The sequence below is a fragment of the Crassostrea angulata genome, chromosome 1 (genome assembly GCF_025612915.1).
Source record: "Crassostrea angulata isolate pt1a10 chromosome 1, ASM2561291v2, whole genome shotgun sequence".
Taxonomy (NCBI): Eukaryota; Metazoa; Mollusca; class Bivalvia; order Ostreida; family Ostreidae; genus Magallana; species Magallana angulata.
Window position 1 is genome coordinate 4,854,311 of NC_069111.1, and position 11,990 is coordinate 4,866,300.

At 33.2% G+C, this 11,990-nt stretch overlaps 1 protein-coding gene across 1 annotated transcript; it reads right to left on the minus strand.

Annotated features, from left to right (window-relative positions):
- Positions 1 to 9,004: 9,004 nt before the first annotated feature.
- LOC128176540 (uncharacterized) lies at positions 9,005 to 11,716 on the minus strand. Its single transcript, XM_052842950.1, has 2 exons — positions 11,701 to 11,716; positions 9,005 to 11,599 (listed from the first exon to the last, which is right to left on the minus strand). Exons 1-2 carry the CDS (start codon positions 11,714 to 11,716, stop codon positions 10,419 to 10,421), a joined length of 1,197 nt encoding a protein of 398 aa, XP_052698910.1. The 3' UTR covers positions 9,005 to 10,418.
- Positions 11,717 to 11,990: the final 274 nt, after the last annotated feature.

Sequence of the window (11,990 nt, forward strand, 5' to 3'; positions counted from 1 at the left end):
CTGCGCCGCATCCTGGGCATTTCATGGCAGGACAAGGTGCCTAACACCGAAGTCCTGTCTCGGGCGAACCTTCCAAGCATGTTCACTATGCTTTGACGTGCGATCTTGGGAAGACCTAGCAGCAGATCGACCCAGATGGAGGTCCACACTACTTAGACAGATCAAGTCAAGGGAAGAAAGCTTGTGCATAAAGCAGAAAACAAACGTGCACAACGAAAGCAGCGCCTAAACCCCGAAAGATCAGAAACCATTCACAGGTGTGACTCTTGCGGAAAGAATGTCTCTCCCGTATAGGACTTTTCAGCCACTAACGTTGCTGTCAGAGAAAGACAAAATAGGATACAATATCCCATGGTCGTCTGCGACCGATGGAGGCCTACTACTATATATCCAATCTTCAATTTGCAGAGAAAGGAACTGAAAAGTTGAATAAAATGGATGCTATAGTCTGTCCCGGGTTTTCGCTACCATGATATTTTGACAAAATGGTCAGTGAAAAATAAGATATATTTTCTTTTTAAATGAAAACATTTTTAAAGTTAAAAAAATTCCAGACAAAATAACCATAACTTGACCGCTTAAATCTGTTGTTATATTGTGAGACGATTTCTGTGTATAAATATATTATCACAATCTTACAAGTATACAATCATATAAGTACAGGCAGTTGCAAATTTTTATATTGGATGATATATTTAGTAATAAATAATTTTACAAGAGTTGAAGTGTTTATTTACACAATAAAATGCTTTCTTTAAAGATTCATGCGGGATATGAAGGTGGCGACATTGCAGAAAAATACATAATCCGCGTTAGTATGGAAGGGAATTACCACCAAAAGTCTGTATATATTGCTTTTATTCTTAATATGCTTGCTTCCTTATTCTTCAGTACATTTACAATTTTATTTCACTTTTATAGTTTTCATATTCAGGCTTATCCAATCTTACTTTGATTTTCTTTTGTTCTGTATGGTTTGCTTAATTCTATGTTGCAATACTCTCTTATTATTCGTGTATATATACATGTATTCTTACTTCTATCTCTGCTACAAACGTGAATTCAATCATGCAAACCATAAAGCTCTCTTAATAAAGATGAATACAAAATGAATGAATTTAATGTTGCATTATGGCGCCAGGCGAGTGTCTTTGCGCTACATTGCTGCTCCCGGAGATTCATGAATACGAAACTAACCAAGCCAAATATTTTGATAAGTACTCATATAAAATAGATTTAATCAATTTGTTAACATGCTATGATATACGCGGGCTCAAAAGATGCACTTTCATTTTATATGCATGTACAATGCGTTCGGCGGTTCTAAAAAAATCTTAGGGAGTGGGGATGGGGAAACAGTTTGAGAGATAATTTTGTATTAATTATTTTATTGGTTTGCTTTACTTCATCTGGTAATGTTACATCTTTCATCAAATGAGAGCATTTTACATGGATATACTGTTTGAATTATGTAAAGTTTTACATAATATATAGGTCTTGTTTAGGGGTTCCTTGCCAGATTCTTCACAATTATGTAAAAAGAATTACAACCTTATGCTATGTATAATTAATAACGACTTTAAGAATCACACTCATGAGACTCCAAACTACATGTACTAGTATGTTATGTACAAGAAACAATAACATTTTTATAGACACTGTTAATTTATACCGGTTTTGTACTGCAGTTTTACTTCATAGCAGCCCCCTCTCGGAAAACTGGCTATAAAAGTAGTCTTTACTCGGGGGGGGGGGGGGGAGGGGGGAATAGAGGTTATTTCCCCCTATAGTTAGGGTTCTTATGTTTAAGGATAAAAATGATGTACTTCCGGTCACGTGAGCATGAAGGTGGTTGTAGAAAATTTGGTCAGAGAATTTTTCCCCTTAAAATCCCAAAAGGAGCGTAGATCAAGCGTATCTCTAAGTACAAATGCTTGCAGTAACAATTCTGTTCTGAAGGATTACAAAAAGTGACAAAAATGGCGCAAAACGGACCTTTGAAGAATTTTTTTTAAAAACACAATGCCGGTGTTTCGTCAAATACCGTTAATTCTACACCCGGATTCAGCGGAGAGGTGAGTAGCGCTCTTCAGTCGCTGCCAATAATTCAACGAAACCTCCAAGATATGCAGCACAGACTTAACGGTCTAGAAGAACTCCGCTCAGAATTACAAAGCGTGAAAGAAAGTCTGAGAGAGGATTTGTGGGGGAACGGACGGCCTTGAACAAAAGATTGAATATGGTGCTCAACAAACAGAGGACACAGTGCAAAATGTTGAAACTATTCATAAAGAAAACAAAAATCTCCGTCGTGAGGTTGATTTATTAAAGGCAATCGTCATTAAGCTTGATAGAAAAGTTAGCGAACAAGATAATGAAACTATTGACCTTAAAAGCCGCTCCATGCGAGACAATATTCTAATCCATAGATTCAAGGAAAGTTCCAATGAGAACCTTATGCTGGCTATCCCAAGTGCCATTGAAAAGATCTAAAGTTTGTCCGCATACATCGTATTGGCCCACCCAGGCGCGGACCGGTACCACGCACAATAGTGGGGAAGTTACTTAGAGCATTATGACAAAAAGGAGAAAATTCTACAAATTCAGAGGGATTTCAGGCGTTCATCAAAAGAAACTCCTTTTCATGTATCCGAACAATTCCCAGCAGCTCTAGTGGAGGAGAGGAAACATTTGTTTGAGCTCCAACGTAAATACACGTCTTGAAACGTAGAAACGCGTGTAAGAGGAAACAAACTTGTTTAAAAAAACCCAGAAATGTATTCAGAGAAAAAGTACTCGTCCCTCGGGCTGAAGATGTTCTATATTGCGACGAAGATGAATTAGACAAACTACAGGAAATACCAGTGGTAATTTCGGAAGAAAAACGTGAACGTGGGAGTAGATTCGTGGCTAGCGGGACCCCCGTCAAAATCTATGGTGAAGTACGCAATTTTTACAAAATGTTGTGCTCTCTGCCAAGACATGCACAAGCACACAATCGCATTCTAATGTACCGCTTCCGGGACAAGGATGGTAAGGTGATCGATGGATGATGGGGAGTTCGGTGCGGGAAGGAATCTACTAAAGCACTTTGAGGAACGCAGCCATGACAATATTGCGTGTGTCATTACAAGATGGTATTCCGGAACTATCGTTTCCGTCCGTATTTAAACTTGGTTTCCAAGTGTAAGAACTGCACAATAGAAATTCCGGTTTAGGGACACAATGTAAAGAGATGCTCGCTTTTGTAAGTTTACTATTTGTTGATGGGTTGGGGGAAATTTCAGAGCCCTGTCGATTTGATTGGGCCGTTTTTGGGGTTTAAATCATTCTCAGTGTTATTTTTTCATTATATGTTATTTCAGCGTGTGTGTTAGTATGAGAGAAAAAAATGTACAGAGTGGAATTACATGTTTGTGTCAATATACGTGTCTCTTCTATTTTCATGAGCCATTTTCAGACTTACATAATACATATTCTCATTTAGAAAATTTGCAATAATTCATAACATTTTCTATTATAATGGTTAGAAAGTTTGTATTTACTATCTTTTAACTGTAGAGGTCTGCATGGTATAGAAAAGAGAAGGGATGTTTTTAACTTTTTGAAACAGAAACAAGAGTCGATTTAGTTTTTACAAGATACACATTTCACAGAAGATGATGTTGATATGGTACGATCAATGTGGAGATATGAAATCTTTATTAGCCCAGGTAAAACTGACTCCAGAGGGGTGGCAGTCTTATTTAATAATAATTTTGAATATGAAATCATTCAAGTAACAACTGATGAAATTGGTAATTATTTAGCAATTGATCAAAGAATAGAAAAATACAATATCCTTCTTATCAATATACAATGTATATGGCCCTAATCGTGACTCACCTGATTTTTATGAAAATATTCAAAGTAAGGTTGAAAGCTTTTATGGAGACTTTGTTGTTATAGGTGGAGATTTTAATTTAGTTCAAGAAACATCTCTAGATTATTATAACTTCAGACTCATAGGAAATCCAAAAGCAAGGAAAATAGTTTTAGAATTAATAGAAAACCTTAACGAGGCCGAGTACAGAACGAGTACGCACGCTTTCGCGCAGCGTTTCATTTGTATTGTGACGTTATCTTTTTGCTTTGTTGACGCCATGGCGTGATAGTTTCAACTGCAGATATTCAGCGAAATTTGTTGAAAATAGCTCGTTTGATGCGTAAAAGTGATATTATATTGTGGAATAAACATAAATGACTCAAAGAATAAGCTAAATTTGGACTTGGATCAAAAACGTGAAGAGGGTTCAGCAAGCCTAGCCCTCTGTCACGTTTTTTTAACCCGCCAAAATATAGCTTAATTCATATATTTCAAGACAGTAACCATGTATTTTATATTAATGACCCTTAATATGTGATGATATATATATATATATATATATATATATATATATATATATATATATATATATATATATATATATATATATATATATATATATATATATATATATATTTATTAATTAAATATGTCTGAATGTTTTAATAATACTATAAAGATCACCAATTCCGTCTTTGTCAAATAAAAAATAGCCATTATCCGACAAACTGGGAAATTTGGCATGCCAAAAAAAAACTCTGAAAAGACCACTGAAACAAACCAGGAGGTAAAAGGGCTTTTTATTTGACCATTTGATGCCTTTTAGCAATAACTTTAATATGTTGAACAGAAAAAGAAATCCCGGGGGCAGAAGTTAAAAAAAATGAAAAAAATATGCAAAATTTAAACGGTGTAGTAAATGTCTTATTTTATTTATCTTAAAATAATAATTATATCAGTAGTGTGTAAAAAATTTCATTAAAAAATCTAGGGCAGAACAAATTAGACCCGGTCTCGTTAACTTAAAAGACCCATGGAGAAGTTTGCACGAAGATGAAAAACAGTATACATGATTTGGTCCATCCAATAAAAAAAGCAGAATAGATTTTTTCTTGGTCTCTTCGCATTTGTTAAATTTTGTACCTAAAGCATAAAATGATATAGGGTATAGGTCAGACCACTCTATTGTACTTATTGTTTACTCACATTTTGTCAGAGGGAAGGGATTTTGGAAATTTAATAATTCTCTGTTGAAAGATAAATAATATGTAGTTGGGGTGAAAAAAGTTATAGTTTCTCTAAAAAATCAGCATGCAGAAAAATCAGACTCACTGAAAGCTATAGAACAAATACCTGATGCCTTGTTATCGCTAAATATTGATTACCAGTCCTTCTTTGAGCAGATCTTACTCCATATTAGAGGATATACAATTGAGTACAGCTCGAGAAAAAAAAGAAATAGAGTGCACAAGCAAAAAGAAATAGAAGAAAAGATGAATACTATAAGAAATAATGAATATGTAACTAATAATAATGAATTTATTCTTTTGCAAAATCAGTTAAAATCAATCAGAAACGAACTCATGAAAGGTTTAATGGTAAGAGCTCGTGCTAAATGGATTGAAGAGGGAGAAACGCCTACTAAATATTTCCTTGCACTTGAAAAACGAACTTATATAAACAAAACCATATCCAAAATTGCCAATGACAGTGGAGTTTTAATCACAAATCAACAAGAAATACTTAATGAAATTAAATACTTTTATCAAACCTTATATAGCAATAAAGATAATGACTTGAATGATGTCGATATAGAAGAAATTATAGATAAAAGCTTGGTAAACATACTTGATAGTAATATGCATGAAAAACTAAAAGGAAAAAACACCTACACAGAAGCGTTATAAGCTCTAAAAAAATATGAAAAACGAAAAATCACCAGGTTCAGACGGCTTTACCGCCGAATTTTAAAACTTTTTCTGGAACGATATATGCCACTTCTAATTAATGTCAGCTCAAGAAGGCTTTGAAAAGGGACTACTTTCAACAACTCAGAAACTAGGAATAATATCTATCTTGCCAAAAGAAGATAAATGTCGAGAATATTTAAAAAATTGGAGACCAATATCACTTTTAAATGTATCTTATAAACTAATATCAGCATGTGTATCGCAAACATACTAAAACAAGTACTAGACTACATTATAAATGAAAATCCAAAGGGTTTTTAAAGGGTAGGTTTATCGGAGAAAACACCCGTTTTGTTTACGATATTATTAATGAAACAAAAATAAGGCAGATTCCTGGAATAATATTTCTTATTGATTTTGAAAAAGCTTTCGATTCGATATCATGGTCTTTTATGTTCAAAGCAGTAAAATTTTTCAATTTTGGTCCAAATATTATTAGATGGGTGAAAACATTATATACGGATGCAAAGTTATTTATGATTCAAAATGGAATTTTCTCAGATTTTTTCAATATTGGGCGCGGATGTCGACAAGGAGATCCTATTTCACCACATCTTTTAATATATGTGTAGAAATCATGGGTATTAAGATAAGACAAAATAGACATATCAAAGGAATACACATACAACGAGATTTCTGTTTGTTTCAATATGCGGATGATACAATTAGGTTTTTAGATGGAACAGAAAAAAATTAAAATCAGCTTTAGATCTTCTTTTTCAATTTTCAAAATATTCAGGGTTAAAACCAAACTTCGGAAAAACCAAGACCATTTGGATAGGGTCAAAGTAAGGAAACAAGGATATTTTATGCTCTAGTTTTAAAATACAATGGACAAACGAGGATTTCAATGTATTAGGAATTAAATTCAACTCAAGTCTACATCATATTACAAAAATAAATTTTGATCATATACTTTCTTTGATAATCAATGAAATGAATAACTGAAATAAAGGCAGTTAACTCCCTTAGGAGAGATAACTGTTATAAAGTCAATATTACTACCTAAATTGACACACCTTTTCATAACGTTGCCTACACCAAGTAAAGAGTGGTTAAAACAGCTGGAAAAAAACCTGTTTAGCTCACCTGAGCTGAAAGCTCAAGTGAGCTTTTCTGATCACTCGTTGTCCGTCGTCCGTCCGTCCGTCCGTCTGTCTGTCCGTCTGTAAACTTTTTACATTTTGATCTTCTTCTCTAAAACCACTTGGCTAAATTTAACCAAATTTGGTACAAATCATCCTTATAAGAAGGTGAATATAAATTGCAAAAATAAAAGGCCAGATTGTATTCGAAGCGGAGAAAACCTCGAAACTGTAAAAAAGGGGGGTGCATTTTAAAAAATCTTCTTCTCAAGAACTACCGAGTTAATCTTAACGTAATTTAGCATAAATCATCCTTAGGGAAAGGAAAATATAAATTGCAAAAATTATAGGAGATTTCTGTTCCAAATTTGAGATAATTGCGAAAATACTAATAAAGAATGGCTAGTTATTCCATATAATGTAGACTGACAATTCAATAGACTGGTCTTATGACAGGCATCGCCAGTCTACCGCATCTCGAAAACGAGGTTCTTTGTTTGAAGCTGGCAGTTTGTTGTGCAACAGTTCACGTGCGAATATAATCTATGAAACATGGAAATAACATTGGTGCCGATTATTGTGAAGTAAAATGAGGTTAAATATTTCAACGCGTTGACTTTTTCACTTGTGAGGGTGGTTTTAGCTTGTTTTGATTTTTTCGTTTCATTTTGCTTTTTAACTTGGGAAACAATCGCCTTGTATTTGGAACATAGACTTCGGTAAAAAAGCAGTTGATTGTTTACCGGCGAAAATGATAAAATCTGATGCATTAACAACGTACTAAAGTGCATTTCCCTCTGTTTGTATTGTTTATTAATTTCTAATTGTGCCAACAAGGGTCAAACAAGGGAGCGACTTTGGTTGAAATAATCGATTTTGATCGGTAACTTTGCCGGAATTTCCTCCGAAAGAGAATTTGAAGTAGCCATGTATTCCGAGTTCATAATCGTGTAAATTAAATCCAAAGACAATAAAAAGATGTTTATGAATTCGAAAAAACGTTTTCACAGCCTCAGTTAAACCATGTTGTGATAATCACCCGCGACTGTCTTATCTTTAGAGGTTATAAATATGGGTGATGCAAACACATAATTATACCGTGCATTGAAAATTGCAATCGATAATCATTACATTTCTTGTTGATACTACAATAAGAAGGTAACTTGTAATTATTTAATAAAACCTAACCAAATTAATGCAAAACCGTTTGTTTACAGTTATCTTCAAAACTAAAAACTGTTGTAATTGGGTCATAGGGTAGGATAATCCGAGATTCCTCTGACTCTAACCCCCGCTTTTATATTGGGACGTGCGTCCAATATAAAAGCGGGGGTTATTAACAAAATAATATAATTTTAACAAATCAAGGAAAAGTTCTGATCTGCATATTAGCGAATTATTGAAATCAATATTGGCATATTATCTGGTAGAGAAAAAGTTGTTTGCAATAAAAATGAGATGTGATGAATTTATAACTAGGTGGAAAACTATTGCGAATCTTATTGCAAACATTCCTGTTTATTTTTTTTCATTCATCTCCATATGCTTACATGCTATAATGGGCATTACACATATATCTATATCAACATGTAATTCTGACATGCATCATATAGAGCAGTAACCCCTTAGTAATCATGGTAACTGTACATTTAGAATGAGTGTGAGAGTGAGAGTTTGTGTTCTGTCTTTTTGGTGTGTTTGTCTTTATATATATAGATAGAACTATTGTATTGGATGGTAATAATAGAAATAAAGCATGAAAAAAAGAAAGAAAAATTATGAAGAACTAGACGGCATTACATAATTAACTTTTCAATGTTATTCATTCTAATTCCTAAATCATCCTGCGACGCTGTCACGAAGATGCTGTATTGTGTATTATTTTTGAAAATCAATTTAATTGAAACTTAATATTATTTAAAGTAGAAAAAACTTCAAAGCTATTCTGACAATCTGTCTAATATTTTTCCGTTTCCATTCTGCCTTATGATAGAGTTTTCTATACACTTTGTAAGTCGACATGTGCAATTAGCATCGTGGTTTTAAGAAGAAAAAAAGACATATGAATATTTAATAGTGTTTATGATGTTAAATCAAGAGCAAAAATCTCATTCTCTTTTCTGTAGCCTCAAACATGATTTCTCATTGATAGGTCATCTAAGCGAATGTATGCATGGTACATTTGTAAATGATTTAATATTATTTTGGACAAATATTTCGCAACACATCATTTGCTTCATTATAAAAAACTAACATGCTTTCAGTGGTGGCGATGTACTGTATGCGTAGTTGTTTCATCACAGCACGACACACACTACGCACTGTCTAATACTGCAATGTCATTGAAAGTCTAAAGCAAATATGAGTAATTCATACTCTAACACTTTGACATAAAACATAAATATAGATATCACGAAACTAATACATCAGTTATCATATATTAACAGTGTCCTTTATTTATACAGGATAACATAATTATTTTACAAAAAAGTTTACATCATAGTCCTGAAAACTTCTTCACAGACAGCACAGACACTGACAGAATATACATATATTAAAATCTGAGAGAAGAGTATATATGTAATACATAAGTTAAATTGTGTACCAATAATAAGTCTATACATAAACTTACATAAAAGTAAAATACAGACTGATACTGAGATGTTAAATTTAAACATTCTCTAGGGTAAGCATACGTAACAGTTTTAGAATTGAGTGACATTTTAAACATTGCGAAAGATCATTCCATAAATACGAGTCGTATGTTGTAAACGATCTTTATCCAGTTTTTGACCTTGGAACGTATAATGCATTACTCTGACTTAGACTAGTTGACTTGAAATTATCTCATTCACATATTTAAATAAAACTATAGATAACTTGGAGATAAATCATGTTAAACTTAAAAAAGCCATAAAATGTTCTGTATACAAAATAGCATTTCTGAGAAAAATGTGTGTTTTTTAATTCGAAATCGTCATTGTTTAATTTTTTATTTAAAAGCGCTCGCTTTGACGTTCTAAATGCTCTCATTCAAACATGATATATCATTACCACAAGTCATCCTGAATACCACAACAAGTCTGATTTGAAAAATGAAAAACTACCGTGAAATACTTATATTTTAATGTGGATTAGACAGACAGACTCTTAAACTTTCAACGCAACTGAAGAATTTCCTTCAAACTTCGTTTGATATAGTGTCCATCATTTCCATTGATTTCGAAAACAGGCCTAATACCACCAGATCTTTTCATTCAGTATATGTCTCCAGTTCATGAAAGCACGATATATCAGCCACTCTCTTTATTACGCGCTTATCTGTAAATGAATCTCTTACTCCTTGGTATCAAGAAATGAATATTTTCCTAAGTTTTATGATTCTTTTTTTTAGAATTCATTCCAATTCGATCACAGCTACAGGACACCAATAAAGAGCAAATCAATTTCGGTGTTAACATTCATATCCAAATTTTTGAATTCATTAATGATTTTTTTTCAATAACTCAGCTTTGCTTGGAATTGTCTCCATTGTTCTCGGTCGATTTCTAAAACAGGTTTTATGTCGCCCAGTCCAACATCCGGTATCATGCCTTTTTCTTTAACCCATGTCTTTAATTCTTCAGGCTTGAACAATTCAAGCAGTTTATCAAAGTGATAGGTTCCATACACGATAAGAGTCATTCTCTTTATGACGTCATGTTGTAATCTGTAAATAGACGCTTCTTTTATTACAAACTCCTTTGGTATAAAGGAAGGAATATCCTCTTTACTCTTGCAATGCTTTTTAGGCTTATCTTTAGAGGACAATCCCTGCTGAAAATTACTTGTTTCTTCTGTTGTTTCAGTACCAGTACTTTCCATTTGTTCTGTTTTGCATTTTGTCTCCTCTCCAAAGGTATCACAGTTGCAAGACTCAAGTAATTCAAAAAGCTTGTCGTTTTTGTCGTCGTCTACATTTATCTTCATTTTATTTAGACTCATATATACTAACATTAGAAACGTTTTTTTATTATTAGATCGGTGCAAATTTTCTAAATACGACTTTAAATATCTTAGAGGCTGATTACAAAATGCTTTTGGGCCAACTGTTTGGAAATGGCCACATCTACAGAACAGAGCACATATTTCTGGGTATCCTAATGAATGGTCCTTGCCTTTTAATGCTAGCTGTTCAACTTGACTGAAGCCAATTTTCGGACAGAAAATAAGAAGCTGTGAAGATAAGATTTGAGTCCGATCTCCTTTTGTAAGACTCTTTGACATATCTATAAATTTTGTTTTTTTCCCAAGGGATTTGACAAATTTAGTGATACTTTCCCGATCTTTATCAATAAGAAAGATTATGAAAGCTTTTGTATATGTGTTTGAAGAGGACATATTTTCAAATAACATGTGACTTTTATCTGCTAGGTCTTCCTTTTCTGACTTAGATATTCCTATAGAAAGCGACATGTCCACGATGATAGGTTCATGATGTTCTTTAACGTCAAATGTAAGAGGATTGCTGATCATTATCGGTGATGAATTCGTGACAGCCACGTATACTTGTTTAGCTGTTAACCTTTTCCCAGATCCCCATCGGCCTACCAAACAGAGTACTTCACCACCGCTGGTGATAAAGTTCACTCCCTCGTGAAAGGCTGATGTTTTATAGAAAGGTTTCTCTAAGTTGAAATCTAATAAGTCAAGAAGAAAAATATTTATTAGATGTAAATAATAAAAGTATTAATTATAATACAAGATAGTAAAAATATAAAGTATTGAGAATTAGACATACCATCCATCAAATGCATTTCTTCCTCTCCCTTTTTTCGTTGTCCTAAAACATAATAGAATAAGACATTTTATTTTCAATTAATGTAATCACTCATGTCTTCGAAAAAAAAAATAATGATAATTATGACCAAATTCAGGTTAAAACTAAAACGTGCCTTCAGCTGCGTTTGTAATAAGGGGCTTTTGACTTTCCGTCTTATTGTTTTCGTTCTGATTTATTTTTATTATCATTTTCGTTCGCTAGTTTTGGACTGATTAACCTCATTTGTACCCAAATTTTGTGAAAAAAAT